At 41.6% G+C, this 15,874-nt stretch overlaps 1 protein-coding gene across 3 annotated transcripts in view; it reads left to right on the top strand.

Annotated features, from left to right (window-relative positions):
• The window catches only part of wnk4a (WNK lysine deficient protein kinase 4a), a 50,066-nt gene extending 34,204 nt beyond the window's left edge, over positions 1–15,862 (top strand). For 2 of the 3 annotated variants that reach the window (XM_014408459.4, XM_076887670.1), the window contains 9 exons: positions 1,807–1,980; positions 6,308–6,362; positions 6,605–6,736; positions 7,959–8,806; positions 9,115–9,202; positions 11,703–12,285; positions 12,641–12,846; positions 12,943–13,037; positions 14,195–15,862. In XM_014408459.4, the coding sequence (XP_014263945.2) occupies positions 1,807–1,980; positions 6,308–6,362; positions 6,605–6,736; positions 7,959–8,806; positions 9,115–9,202; positions 11,703–12,285; positions 12,641–12,846; positions 12,943–13,037; positions 14,195–14,197 (2,184 nt within the window). In that variant the 3' untranslated portion in view covers positions 14,198–15,862. The remainder of the gene's footprint in view (positions 1–1,806; positions 1,981–6,307; positions 6,363–6,604; positions 6,737–7,958; positions 8,807–9,114; positions 9,203–11,702; positions 12,286–12,640; positions 12,847–12,942; positions 13,038–14,194) is intronic. The other variant, XM_014408460.4, reaches the window with a different exon arrangement.
• Positions 15,863–15,874: the final 12 nt, after the last annotated feature.

Genomic DNA, 15,874 nt, shown 5'->3' with positions numbered 1-15,874 from the left:
TGCTACAACCTTCAGATAGTACTTTCTTTAGTGTTACCTTTATTGGGCAGCTAATGCTTAAAGACTGTTTAAAAAGACCAAAGTAGCCATTTGTATTTTGTTGGCTGCTGTTTTGAAGCCTTGTGCTTGACATGCTGGCCTTTGCCATCTTGGTTATTTCTCTTACATGAGAATTATAAGCTAGGATTGGATCTGACTGAGGAAACACGGGACACTGCACACTCGTCTATTTATGCTAAATGAGAATAAACTTGCAAAAATCAAGATCACGCTTTATTAACCAAGATTTGAACCTAGCAAATGAGACCATAAACTCAGTAGGAATTTCTTTACTGCAGTAATAAATCTAGTAGAAAGTGGGCAGTTTTGCCATCTGTACAATGTGAGTTCTTTTTGCAACCACAGGAGTCGCCCCCTACTGGGCGTTAGAAAGAATGTATGTTTGAGGCACTACTTTTTTGACTTTTATAAACATTATAAGTGCTTGCTACATAAGAGTGTAGCACTAGAATCCCTGAGAAATAATAATTTTGATTGATTTTTAATTTTGCTTATGATATCTGAAATTTTAAATGTTAATTCTACTTCATTCAAATTAGAAAAAATGTGACAAAAATTAAACAAAGCTCAGCATTCATTTACTTGAAACATTTATATTTTAGCATTTTAACCACTTGATCTTTGCTAGCATACCAGTGACTGAGTCATTACAGACCTATGGGCTAAAGCCAACAATCCCTAGTTAAGGGTAGGGAAAAACTGAGGGTTTGTGATGAAAGTAAGAGTTCTTCTTGGGGAAGGGAACCTCACATGAAGGTGCGATGAGACAGCATGTGCAGTAGCACTTTTTGTTCGCTGGATGTGCAGTTTTCCTTCACTCTAAAAACACACTAGGCTTTTGTTTATTGCGTCTTGGCAAAGCAGGGACACTTGGCTTCACAACAGCACAGTGGTTCTCAGTAGAGGGTTTTAAATGAGTTGAATTATGCCATGTTGTCAGGAAACGATGCTACGCCTCAGCCCACAATTCAGACACACTGAAAACTGCATGAATATGCAAAACTCCTCTAAGCATCTGCTACGTTGTGGATTTCATAAACCCACAAAATAAACAAGCACTAGTGTACTATATTTACAGATTTATTGTATTACACGTTAAAAATATTTTATACTTTATTTCTTTTAATTAATACATTTTGGCACTTTACTCCACTTTGACTGATGACAGCTGTTTAGTTAATGTTGCAGATCTAATTGTTATATAAAAGTCATAACATTACACAGACCAGTACAGAATAAAATTTTAAGTAATTTTATATTAATTAAATAAAATCCCCTCCACTTAAAACTACTGAAAAATACAATCTTAGTAATGAATAAAGACAAAACATATTTTTTACACCATCTTCTAGACGAAGAAGGCTAAATTTCATTTTAGTGTTTACACAAATTATATTGATTATATGTCAGAACTGAAATATCTGGTGATGGCCACTCAAGAAGATGGGACTTCACAAACTAATGGGTGATGTCACAGTGCCCACAACCATCTTTGATATACAGTCTATGTCTTTGTCTGTGAAAGTAAATAAAAAATTTGTTATTTATAACACTTCTTTTAAAAGCTAAAAAGTTTATTTATGACTGTTGTTTTTTGGCTACAGCTCCTAAGAACCTTATTCATTCTGCACTATCTGGCGAGCTGCTATCGAGAAACTCTAGCTGCTTTTCATAACCTTGTGGCACTTTTGAATTTGACTAAGTGAAGTATCTGAATACATTCTCCGTGGTCCTTTTGCCATCTAGGTGCACAACGAGTTCATCTTGCCATCAGAGAAGGAGGGCTTTATCTACCGCTTGGGTGACATCATCAAACGAGCCGAGGCACTGTTTGCCAAACAACAGCCGGTCCACTCCACTGGGCACCGACTTGCCCAGCCTGCATTGCACGGAGGGATTAGCTCACTGTCGTCCTCACAGGTCAGAAACAGCACCTGCCCCTTTCCATAAATCTGCGCCACAGGATTGTTAGCTGAGAGAAAAAGGAAGTGATTGTGTTTTACAGTGCTTATTATCATAAATTACAACATCTCTCTGCGCTGATCAATGACAGACCCATAAATCTGGGACAAATTCAACACTTCAGAGTAATGTCCTGTCCACTGGTAATAAAAAAACGTCACTGTCCACAGTCCTTCCTGAGGTTAGTCCTTTAAGATTAAAGGCTAAGTGCTCTTAAAACCACCTGACGAAGAGCTTTCACTTAAAGTGCTAATATCATAAAACGCATTAAATCATGTTTCCTTTTTTGTATTTGTTTCCGTAACCACAAATTGTTTCCACAACATAATGAACTTTCCAGCATATCTGCCCACAGGGAGTGGGTAAAATAATTTATGCTTGGATGAATTAAGCTTTTATGAATCCAGGTTTTGTTAAGCTGTAAAATGAACTGACTTGTTGGGAGCAGTGTAGTCCCTGTACAAGATGTGACCTAATGTGTAACCAGGTACAGCTTGTCCACTTATGGAAAAGAATCATCAGTTCTGCCAGGATATTTTCCACTTTGTGGAACACAAAGAAACAACCATTCTTGTCCTTTTGGTAAAAAAAAATATGATCATAGAGATTGAGAAATAATGGGAAAAAGAGGGAAGTTGGAGCCATAACTACTATTTATCATCTATTTATCTTGTTTCCACATGAAAATGGGAATCGTTCAATGACAAATACGCCTGATACTTGAAAAAGCTTCAAAAGCAAACTGTGTTAATGTGAAAGCATTTCCAGTTGCTGCTTATGGAATATTGTTTAGGAAAACAATGATGTTTTTCTTTTCTTTTCACATTAATATCTGGACAAAGATCTCAGGTTCAACAGAACACTTTAGCCTGGTTGAGTTTACGTTTATAGCTTCACTTTTGATGTGTATTGCATGCGTAGCCACTTCCCCTTACAGCTGAGAGATAATATGACTGCAGTCCTAAATTGTCAAGGGGGAAAAAAAAGAAAAAGAGAAAGAAAACAGACCAACAGGAAGTCAGGAAGAGACTGACAAGCCCAGAAACTCATCTGTCCACAGCGCCTCTACTCTGGCTCTTGTAATGCTGAGGTGGGGCATTGTGCCGGGACTCTATTAATAAATTCTATAAATGGAGATTAGATCCCTGGAAAGTCCTGCTTGTCTAGCTGTTCTTAGCTTACTCTACATACCAGTGGACAAACAAAACAAAAACAGCACTTGTGCGATTTCCGCTGTGCACTATTTACCATTTCACCAGGTTAGTTTAGCTTGGTGGACACGGCAGCACTGAAAAATGACTACAGAGGAGGCTGAAAACACCTTTAAAGGATGTAATAATATATAAATTAAATCCAAGAATAAAAATACTAGTGAGTTTGTTCACCCAGAACACACTATCCTGTAGATTTTGAAATGTGAAAACTTCAGCCCGCTGATGGCTTTAAAGCAAGATTGTCAAACTATTTTTACATCACGAGCCACATGCAGCCTATTTTGATCTTACGTGAGCCAGGCCAGTAAATATCCCTGTTCTGTCAGGACACAGAAGTCTAACTAATACTACTTATTCCCTGAGATATTTCAGTATACGAAAAAGTAAATGAAAAACCGGTCAACATGACTCTTTAGACTTAAATTGTAAGTAGTGAATTTGTAAAATTACAGAAATCTAATACTTATTTACTTTGGTGTAGTATGAATGGCCTTGGGGAACGTCTGTATTAGTAGAAAAAGTTGTAAAACTTATGAAAATAGTTAAAAAAAAAAAAAAAAAGTCCAAACTGTCCCATATGGAAAAGAAATAGTAAAAACTTATATGTGATTTACTCATGAAAGTGGCCACTTTCTCATTACTTTCATACATTGTTTTAGTAAGTATCCAAAACATACAAGCTTCATTATATAATTTTTCAAGAGATCTTATATCTGTTTTCACTCTTATATGCTTTTCATACAAGTTTCACACAAGACAGATACAAACTTTACAAGATTTATATACATCTTTTCCATATGGGAGTATGCCCTCCTCCACATGCTTCAAATTTGATTTTGGCTAATGGGACTTATGTTTTACAGCCCTGCTCTAAAACAAATGTGAGGGGATTACAAAACTTTAAGGAAAGCAACTGATGTTTGCTTGTGTGCTTTTAACAGTCAAAATTCACAAAGTAACTGCAGTTTTACAATGTAAAGTGATACAAAATCAAAAGGAAATAGAAAGAAGGTACTCAAAGACACACATGTTTTTAGTTGACTTGTTAGAGCAGGGGTGGGCAACTCCAGGCCTTGAGGGCCGGTGTCCTGCAGGTTTTAGATGTGTCCTTAATCCAACGCAGCTGATTTAAATGGTTAAATTACGTCCTCAACATGTCTTGAAGTTCTCCAGAGGCTTGGTAATGAACTCATCAAGTGATTCAGGTGTGTTGACCCAGGGTGATATCTACACTCAACAAAAATATAAACGCAACACCTTTGTTACTGCTCCCATTCCCCATGGGATGGACGTAGAGACCTAAAATTCATTCCAGATACACAATATAACCATCCCTCCCAAACAGTGGTCACAAATCAGTCCAAATGTGTGGTAGTGGGCACATCTGCTATATTGAGATAATCCATCCCACCTCACAGGTGTGCCACATCAGGATGCTGATCTGACATCATGAGTAGTGCACAGGTGTACCTCAGACTGCCCACAACAAAAGGCCACCCTGGAATGTGCAGTTTTTTGCGCTATTGGGGGTCTGGGGACCCAGAACCGGTCAGTATCTGGTGTGACCACCATTTGCCTCATGCAGTGCAACACATCGTCGCATGGAGTCTATCAGATTGTCAATTGTGGCCTGTGGAATGTTGGTCCACTCCACTTCAATGGCTGTGCGAGGTTGTTGGATATTCGTGGGAACTGGTACACGCTGTCGTATACGCCGGTCAAGCACATCCCGAACATGCTCAATGGGTGACATGTCCGGTGAGTATGCTGGCCATGCAAGAACTGGGACATTCTCAGCTGCCATCTGTCCTGAACAATGTGAACCATGATTCATCCGTGAAGCGCACACCTTTCCAACGTGCCAGACGCCATCGAATGTGAGCATTTGCCCACACAAGTCTGTTACGGCGACGAGCTGGAGTCAGGTCAAGACCCCGATGAGGACGACGGGCATGCAGTTGAGCGTCCCTGAGACGGTTTCTGACAGTTTGTGCAGAAATTGTTTGGTTGTGCGAACCAATTGTTCCAGCAGCTGTCTGGGTGGCTGGTCTCAGACGATCTTGGAGGTGAACCTGCTGGATGTGGAGGTCCTGGGCTGGTGTGGTTACACGAGGTCTGCGGTTGTGAGGCCGGTTGGATGTGCTGCCATATTCTCTGAAACGCCTGTGGAGACGGCTTATGGTTGAGAAATGAACATTCAATGCACAGGCGACAGATCTGGTTGACATTCCTGCTGTCAGCATGCCAATTGCACGCTCCCTCATTGCTTGTGGCATCTGTGGCATTTTGCTGTGAGACAAAACTGTACATTCCATGGTGGCCTTTTGTTGTGGGCAGTCTGAGGTACACCTGTGCACTACTCATGATGTCAGATCAGCATCCTGATGTGGCACACCTGTGAGGTGGGATGGATTATCTCAATATAGCAGATGTGCCCACTACCACACATTTGGACTGATTTGTGACCACTGTTTGGGAGGGATGGTTATATTGTGTATCTGGAATGAATTTTAGGTCTCTACGTCCATCCCATGGGGAATGGGAGCAGTAACAAAGGTGTTGCGTTTATATTTTTGTTGAGTGTAAAACCTACAGGACACCGGCCCTTGAGGCCTGGAATTGCCCACCTCTGTGTTAGAGTCTACAGAAAAGTGTCATTGCCTGGATCTGATATCTTATGAGGACGTCTAACAAAAAATAGCTTGAGCTTGAAAACATTTATAACAGAAATCCAAAATTACTAAATGAGACTTTGAAATAATCAAACGAGGAGGGCCAAGGTCTAGTGTTTGTGTGGCCTGACACTCAGATTTGATGACTTGATGTTTTCCCTATAAGTCCACCATCTTAAAAGCAGTAAATTAAGGTGTTCTCTTAGGCACCATGATAAATGTAGACCTCAAACTAGCAGCAGTTCTCCAATCATGCCTCTAACCAGCTATTAGAGCTAATCATCAAACTTGTGAAGGGGCTTTGAAGTGAGAAAGGAGGCCTTAATATCCAATACAGGACAGAGTGTTTCAGTATTTTTGGAAGGAGAGACTGAATTTATCAAATGTGCTCTTTTACAGCCTAATCTGCACAATCACGCCCTGCCTCGAACACACTCGTCCTCTTCTCTGCCTGGTGAGTTTCACATGTTTTCTGATTAACTGAATTCATCCATTAAATGGCAAACTGGATGATTTGATGCTCTTTAAGAAGAAAAAAATGGTAGGAATCTGAAAGTGAATCAGCCTCTAATTCTAAAAGTACCATCGAGTGTGTGTGTGTCTGATATGCATGTGAGACTAACTTGCATTTTTTTTGCCTGTGCATGATCATTTGTGAAAGAGCATCGACTCATGCATGTTTGTGTCTCGTCTTAGACTGCAGTGTGGCTAAACCGAGTGCAGGGGTACGTGGCTTGCCCCCATGTCCCAATGGAGAGGTCTCCAGTGCAGACATTACTTCACCTGTGCGACCTCTAATACGCTCACAGTCTTTCCACAACGCCCCAGGTAAATGGCTCTCCGCCCCTCCCTCTGGTCCCTGAGCGAAGAGGCCGAGCATTGTTTACTGTTTCAGCACACTGAAAAATTGTTACAGTCCTTTGGCATAGAATAAGTCAAAGCAAAGCTCGGCTACCTCGTAAACCTCCTCCCCTCCTCAGGGCCTGTTCTTGGTATTGTTCAGACATTCGCATGGCGCCATCCGCCATCACTACACCTCAAAGCCTTCGTCTGTCTCTGCTTTGCAGCAAGGCCTCCTGGGTAATTACCTCACCTGAAGGGCGCTTTCTAGCTTTTAGGGAGCTGTGAATGCTGTCACTGTAAAGCATGAGTGTTCTCCACTCCTGTGATAGTCAGCAACATCTGCTTGCCAGAACAAACTCCTGCTGAATTTCCCTGTCAGAGACTCTCTCTCGAAAGGAGAGCCATTTAAAGTGCGCACATCCTTCACGTGCAACCGCATTGCCATCTGTACATCCTCATTCCCTCTTCTCCCGTGTTCCTTCTCTGCTTGACGTCTGGTGCATGGTTGCTTTTGTAATGCTTCTTGGCCACATTACAGAGTGTTGCCTAACCTGTTTCCGTCAGCTTGGAAAAAGTACAGGCTGGTTTGCATCATCAGCAACTGGAGGTGTGGTTTATAACTGTGGAGCCATTGTTGAGGTAGATGGCCAATCAATAGATGGGGCTGGGTATTGGCGTCCTAAGCTATTCCCCAAGGAGTGATGTAACAATCTTGACTTCTTTAATCTGACAATTAGACCCACAGTCTTGTATACATACACACACGTGCATCCCATTTAAACTCCTCTAAAATGTTGACATGAAAGCCTCACTTGCTCCATTGACGCTAAATCCCTCAGGGCCATGTAAGCCTGGTGTGCAACTGCTCCAGCGATCAGATGCAATTATGGTCCGATGCTGCTTTAAACAAAACATCTTTGTTCACCATGGAAGCTCATTATTTAAAAGGACGGGAAACATTTACTCTATGCTCCTCATGGTGATTATATTGGCAGGCGGGGAGAGGGAAGATTCAGACTGACAAAACGAGGAGAGGAAAGAAACGATATGATCGAACCTAACTCACTGGGTTGAGCACAAACAAGATCAATGCCCCTAATTTTAATATATTTTACATGGTACAACAACAGAAAAGGTTTTCTAATCTAGTCTAAGGTCATTTACTTTATATGTTGAATTAAGCTCCGCTTGTCTCTTTGTGTTCTAGGTTCTCCTCTTCATAATCAGCACCATCACCGCCCTACATCTCTCCTGCCTAATCACCAGCAATACCACTTGCCCTTTATGAACCACACCCACTTTCCATTCCCATATCCAGGGTCTCCTGGTTCACCCAAGCCAGCCGGGATCCATCCTCCCCTCACACGTGTAGCCAGTAACCCCACCTTCCCCTCTGTTCCCTCCCCAACCCCAAACTCGCCGAGTCCTGTGAGTGAGACCCCAAGTCCTGTCAACACGGAATTTGTTAACATACCCCCTCCTGCCCTTCAAACTCCCACCATGTGGCCCCCCCACTCGCAGCCCCTTTTTTCCTTAGCCAATGTAATTTCCATGGCAATGAGCATGGCTCAGTCTTTTATCCCTCCTGCAGGCCTTCCCACCCAAGGGCTGCCCTCATATCCAAGCTTTCTCCCCCACCTACACAGTCATATGGCTCCACAGCCAGGTTACCCCTCTGTCTACCCTCAACCTTACCAGACTTCACCAGTAGAGGCCTCTTACCCTGCAGGGGGGATCCCAGTGCAGAACAATGTCTACTACAGCCCCGAGCATATGCCTCAAATGGATGGAGCTAATTTAACTCACAGCAATCCTCCACAGTGGCCCCATCCTGCCCCCCCACCATCCATGGCTTCCACTCCTCCTCCACCTCCTCCTGCACAGCAGGTTGGACTCACCGGTTCCCCCAGCCGGACCCAGGAAAGGAGTCACATGCCCCCAACCTCAGCCCAAGCTCCAGCTCCAGCTAAACCCAGACCAGAGGTCTCCAGTTCGAATTCAAGTTCAAGCTCATCAGATCTTTCACCATCACCCCCAGAGAGCCCAGAAAACACTGTGAGTTATTTTAGTTCTGATTCTTCTAAAGCAATTTTTAATATAGGAGTGATTAGCTCATTAATCTTTATCAATAATTCTCATTAGTCATTTTTATATTATAGTTCTGAACACTTTATATGACTGCAATTTCTTCCTCACTGCATGGAGCTAATTAGAATAATTGAATGTAAATTAGCATGTAGACGGGGACTTCCATCACACTGCCCTGATTTATTGGTTGAATTTTAAAATGGCATTTAATGAGTATCAGTCGTGTCTGGTCTGCTGTAGCACTTGTGCTAATAATATTTGTTCCCTCTGTTTAGTTATCATCTTTCAACAGCCGGTTGCACCCTGCTGTGCCAGCGAAGAATACAAGTACCCCCAAACCAAAAGCTTCTTCCCCCAAATCTGGTAAGAAATTATTTGCGTGTTCTCATGTTTTTCAAGCAGGTCTCTGCATCACTAAAAGGCCATAGCAGTGATGTTCAGCTTTGAAATAACTGGAGATCATTAACTACTTCATAAACAAACAATAATGTGATTAGCAACTGCACAAGCATAGACACCAACCTCATATAACCGATGCAGTTTTGTGTCATAGTTGCACTGGTTAACTACTAAAGAGTTCTTCTCCGGGGTACATAGTTTTATTTATTGAACGGGAAGATAGCAAGCTGTTATCCCATGATTGATTTAGAAGTATTACAAAAGACTAAAGTAAGTGTGATTCTGGGTTTGAAGTGGTTTTGAAAAGCGGTTCTCATATTCTGGCTAGAAGTTGCTCTCTGTTACCAGTTATAGTCCTACATCGCAAACCCTCATGCTAACTGTAACATAAACTTTAACCATAAAACCAACTCCTACCTTTCCTATCAGAAAGTTCTCACAAGATTTCCTAAGTACTACTCTAATACTCTAAGTAGTACTCTAAATCTCAACATGCTTTTATTAATATTTTTATATTTTTTGTCCTTGAGTGTTTGAGTGTTTAATCACTCACATTTATGGATGAGCAGTTTTGGAGAAAACTGCAATACAAAGTCTGCTTTTTCTGCAGAGCTATGCTTAGATAAGCACTTATCCAGAGAGTGTATCCTTGGAATTTTTCTTCTTTTCAAACACTGACTTTATGATTTCCTGCTTGTGACATGTTTATTGTACATGTGTGAATTGCAGCAAAACTCCCCAAGCAGGCACTGCTCTAACATGATGAATGTTACTAGCCAGAGGCGCAGAGTGCTAGAAAATAGCCTATTGTATGATATTTATGTGTACGTCCCAAACACGCACATGCACCTTTAGCCATCCATTTTGTTGTAATGGCTCAAAATACGTGATGGACCATTTGCTTTTTGAGTTTTTTCCTTCTGCAATCCTAGTTCCTTCTGTCTCTGCTGACATTATCACTTATTACTGGTGCCTCAGAGCTATTGCGTAAGCGCAAGTCTGGATTTAATGTTCCATTCAATATGAACACAAACGTAGGTGTTATTGCGGCCCGGCCCACTGACAAAGGCCAATCAGCGAGCAGCTGTGCCCATTAAAGGCTCTCCTCCCATGTCCACACCTGACAGTATTTATACCCTCCTCAGAAGCCCATATTCAACAGAGTCCCTCTGTTTTAGTGGGCACAGACCCAGACTCGTTCTGCATTTACTGTAAGGAGGACACTCAGTGGGCAAATCGAAGCACTGCAGGCCTTTTAAAACCCTAAATTGCCTCCAGATGTGAGCACATGCAGTCACACTTGGGCTACATTCCATCTCGTCCTCTACACCCACCAATCCGTGACGATTGTAAATCCCTGCGGAGTCACTTGTGGTTGTTGAAGGGTCTCTTAATTAAGTAGTCGGGTAGAAGTAGAATAGCAAGCTTGCCTCTCTCTGACAGAAACGGGAACTTCCAGTTAGCATCTGCAGTGATTTATCCCACTGCCAGATGGATGTGCTAAGATAACTTCCATGAGTTTTTACGCATCTGTTCGGTTCATTCTTTTTTTTTCTCTTGTTTTTTGTTTTTTATTACCCTTTAAAATAATTTTTACCTTTCCAAAAGCATGTATAAAATGAAACAATCACACTCAAACTGATATCTTTAAGTGTGTAGCATTTTCTCCTTATATCCCGGGAGTAGCCGGGAACCGATCTACCGACCTTCCGATTAATACACAACTCTACCTCATGCTCCACTGGCGCAGACTTCCATGTTGGAGAGCCTACATTTAAAGCTAGCTGGTTTTAAACATCCCTTAATGTGGCGAGGCCTCTATTCAAACATGCAAGCAGAGTAAAAGTGTGTAAGGAGACCATGTAAGCAAACAATGCTGGTTTAAACAGTGCTGTTAGCATTCAGGAGTCACAAAGCACACTGGAGAACACACTCTAACAAATTACAAACATTAAAAAAAGAGAATAAAAGAGGATGGGAAATAAAGGAATATAAATTTAGTAGAACAATGCAAAAATGACCCTTTTCCTTAAAGTTAAACACATTAAAACAAGTGGCATGAGCAGTACAAAAATGTAAAGTGTTAAACTGTACAGTGTAAAAAAGCTTATCTGTCATAAAACATGTTTGGGAAATGCCGGGTAAACAAATTAGCTGACTTTTAAATGAGTCCTGGGTTGTGTTTGATTGTGACTATCCATCATAGCTATATATCATCATATCAGCTGTCACTGCTATAATTTCAGACTCTTTAGAGGGAATTCACTTTAATGCTTAGAAATAACGCATGCTGAAAAAGCCTAATACACCTTTAGACCTGTTATTGTCTCAAGAAATATGTGACAAGCTTTTAATCAAACCCATGTGATTAGGAATGATTACAGAACAGTTGCTGCTGTTTAGTCTATGATTAGCTGTGATTGACAGCCTTTACATGTACGCATTTTCTTCCTCTACACTGCAGAAGTTCAGTCTGCATCAGTGACTGTTGGACGATTCCAGGTGACGCCCAGCATGGACATCCCTTTGCCTGATGCGCCTGCACCTGCAGCCCCCAAGCCCGCAGAGAACGGCAGCAGCCAGTCGGAGAGCAGCACAGAGGAGCAGGGTGAGTCTGAGGCGAGCCTGGCCACCTCCTTCACAATGACCCCTCCTCACCCACAACCCCGCAAAGGTTCTTCGGGAGTCCAACAGGAGGCTGACGGGCAGGCTGGATGGGCAGTGAGCCAGGAGCAGCAGCAGCAGGAAGAGGAAGATGAAGATGAGGAAGAGGTTATCGGGGAACAGCCAAGGGGGAGGAGGAGAAGCCGTCGAAGGGCATACAGCCTGAGCCTGTTGGGAACGTCTGCAGACAGTGGGCTCTCTGTGACGGCTGCTGATACAGAGGGGAGGCTGTGGGACGGAGCAGCGGACAGTCCACAGTACACCAATGCCCTTCACAATTTATGGATGATGACTTATAACCGCAGTGCTCCCTACCTAAGCAGTGATGACTCAGACAGTGAAGATGAGGACATGCTGGAAGAGCTTCAGGAGCTCAGAGAGAAGTAAGTGACACCACTTAAGATAGTTAAAGTAACGTATAACAAAAAAAGCTTTTTCAGGAACATTTTAAACTGTTTGCTTAGACGAGCTACATTATGAGCGTTCATATCTGGCATTCGTTTGAGAGCACTAAAAAAAAAATTGCATCCGTTTTGATATAAAGAATAACGAGGAAATGTCGAGATTTGCCAGACAAGAGAACAGACTTATTGTCTTTACTGTAAACAGATTGTGTTTAGATAAACCCCCCACTCTCCCAAAGTCATGTTCAAATTCAGTACATAACTTAATCAAAGACCTAAATTAAAACTCTGATTGAGTGAGTCTTTAAATGTGCTTCTTTTTGTCCTTTATCAGACATCTGGCAGAAGTTCTGGCCCTGCAGGCTGCCCAGAAAAGAGAAATTGAAGAACTATATAAGAAGATGGGAAAGGTCCCCCCTCCGGGCATCGTCTCTCCTGCTGCTATGTTGTCCAGCCGACAGCGCCGCCTCTCCAAAGGAAACGGTTTTCCTTCGTCTCGCAGGAACAGCCTTCAGCGACTGGAGATGTTACCGCTTCAAGGTAACAAAGAATATTCCCTTCTTTATTTATTATCATGTAAATATGCAACAGCTTCGAGTCTGAATGAGTTTTATAAGTCATGTACTGCTTTCCAAGGTATCATTAGGAGAAACTCTCTTGGAGGCAGCAGCAGTGGCTCGCAGGACAAACCTTTTAAAGGCGTCACTTTTGCCACAGACCTAAGTAGAATGGTGAGTCAGCACTTCCTTAACAAGCTTTTGATTATATGACAAATGAAACAAGGTGCAGGTATAAACAAGTTAAATTTAGCGATTGTTTGCACATTAATTAACATAAACACACAGGTGTAGCCATAAAAACGAATTCATGCCTTTATTTTAATGCCGTTTTTAAAACGCCATTAAATTCAAATTAAGAAAAAACTTCCAATTGAGATTCACATAAAAAATGTTTTTCCTCTGATGTCTCCTCAACATGAGAGTGAGCTGAAATGTAAACATGGTCCTCCAGTTGTTTGTTAATGTGAAAACAAGACAGCAAAAATATTATTGTTGATCCAATTTAGATTGTCCCAAGTCTAAACCAATAAAGCCTGAACCACCAAGAGTAATCGTTATTCTCGTTGTCTTGACTCATTGGCCTCATATTTGTCACTAAACTTAAAAAAGCATCTTTCCATTAAATCCCTGGATCTAAAATATAGTCTGTATGCAAAAGATGGCCAAAGCTTCTGGGTCTGGAAAGTAAGGCCAATACTGAAGAGCCTTAAACTTGCATTATTTTTAATGGCCAGCAGGGGGCAACTCCTCCAGTTGCCTTCCCTTGATGTCTGACATCATGAAACACTCAATTACAAGTTTTGTGTCTTATTCAGTACAATATGATGTTCATTTTGTAAATTATAATACCACCCAGAGTCAGAATAGAGGATAAACCTGAGTTGCATCCATTAGTCGTTAGCCTACCAGTGTGCAGCGTCCATCGGTTTCTCAGATGGTTTTGAAAGCCAGCTTCCAAACGGAGCCTTCACTTGCTAATAGGTCATGACTGCAAAAACACTTAGCTTGAGGCTTCAATTACTAATGGGTGATGTCACAATTGCCACATGCATCTTTTATATGCAGTGTTTAGCTTAAACTGTTACATCCATTAAGTCAGCTAATGTGTTTTATCATCCAACTGTTACTGCTAACTGTTTCAACGCCTATAAAAACAGACTCAAAGACTTGGTCCAACAGATTGAGTTACATTTTCTGACCTGAATGTGTAGAGGAGGCCAAAATGTCAGGAGAGGTTTATACTCTGTAGACACCCTTTAACCATTGTCCTCCATACACAACAAAAAAAGCATTGTTCTAAATCGTATTCTTATATTTCACTTTTCTAGTAACAAACTCCAAGCCAAGCACGCCGTTATCTGGACTACCTCATCTGAAGTGTGACTGCAGTGGTCAAACCTGTCCTGTAGGAGGATCGCTTTAACCCTGGCACACCTATCTGCAAACTGCTCCCTGTCCGCCCATGGCCACTTACCTCAAATGTATAGAAACTCATCACCAGTGGAGCTGGATTTACACAGGAAGTGTAACCTCCAGATTTCAGCCCATTATCTCGACCTGGTGAACTTGTTGCAGCTGAAGCACAGAATAGCAGCCAAGTGACACGTTCGTGTCTGCTCTTTGTAAATAAACTGTCAGATCCCAACGGTTCGGACGTAACCACCTTCATTCCAGGCTGCCGCAGTGCTCTGCACAGTGTCACATCACGACATTATTTTTATCTTTTTGCCTGAACGCAGTCAAGCGGCGGTATGCCGTGCCGCAGCTGCCGAGTTGCAGCACTTTACCACGATTTTGACGCAGAACGACAACAGTTGCTGTTTTCCTGCTTGTCTGACTCGCTGCTGTTAACCTAGTCTGGAGCACAGAAATGTGAACAGTGAGACTGACACACACACACACTGACAGCTATTACACACCTCACTCGCTGTAGTTTGGTAAAGATGTCTCAGCAGCTGCACAGTGAACATACTTTTTTTTTTGCTAGAACTGTGATCAATGCCTTCCAGGGGCTTCATTCAGTTATTTGTTGTAGTCTTTATCTGGCTTCCTTTAGTGATTTGGACACCTATGTTTTCTCTAGACTCAGCTTGAAGACGTTTGACCGCAATTTTCAGATGTAGTGAAGGTGATTTTTTTTTTTTCTCCATTGGACAGCTGTGTAGTAAGATATCGTGTCCCAACAGGTGAGAAATGTTGTACGATTCTTCAGCAAAAGGCAAATTTAGTTTTAAACACATGGGCAGAAGTTCAGTTAAATGGTGCACAAGTGTAAAAATGTTACGTATCACTTTCAAAATCTGGTAGCTGGTTTTAAAAAAGGGGGGAAAGGATGGTGAGAAAATCCACCTAGACTTTATACTACTGAATTCCTGTTAACTGTACATGTGTATATAACGGAATTCATTTATAGATCATGTTTACAATTTAGGAGCAAATTAAATACTTCATCTATCTTAATCCTTTCTCAAACAAAAGTCTGATTGTTGCTTATTCCAGAGATCAAGCACATTGTGCACTTTAAGTCCACTTGTAGTTCTGTCATTTAACACAGTTGTGTGTAAAACTATTCACTCAAGCGAGAGCTAACGAGTTTTCCTGTCATTTTTCCCCCCATAGATGATAATCTCCCGTTTCATGTTTGATCACAGACGTGATGATCTACCCACCCATGGTTTTAAACAATGTCTATTTTTGTGGGGTGTAGAGGAATCAGTCAAAGCTGTGAATCTGTAGCTGTTGCCTTAAAATATTCCCATCACACACTGAATTTCTTGGCACCTAAACTCCCAAATCTTAATATATTAAAGGAAATAAAGTTTCTAGTTCAGATTTATTTGAATGTAAATATATAATTGTATTGCTTCCTGAAGCTGCTGTCCTGCCATGCTGAATCTGTGCCTTTCCCTAACAATGTCTTATTTGCTCTTGAGATTTGGTGGCTAGATCCAATTCCATATATTAAATTTTGATGAAAATAAATGCGATCCTAAGTATTACGGTGTCTT

Source organism: Maylandia zebra, linkage group LG8, assembly GCF_041146795.1.
Source record: "Maylandia zebra isolate NMK-2024a linkage group LG8, Mzebra_GT3a, whole genome shotgun sequence".
In the NCBI taxonomy this organism is placed as follows: domain Eukaryota; kingdom Metazoa; phylum Chordata; class Actinopteri; order Cichliformes; family Cichlidae; genus Maylandia; species Maylandia zebra.
The sequence above is the reverse complement of the archived record's forward strand: the minus strand, read 5'-3'. Positions and strand labels throughout refer to the sequence as shown.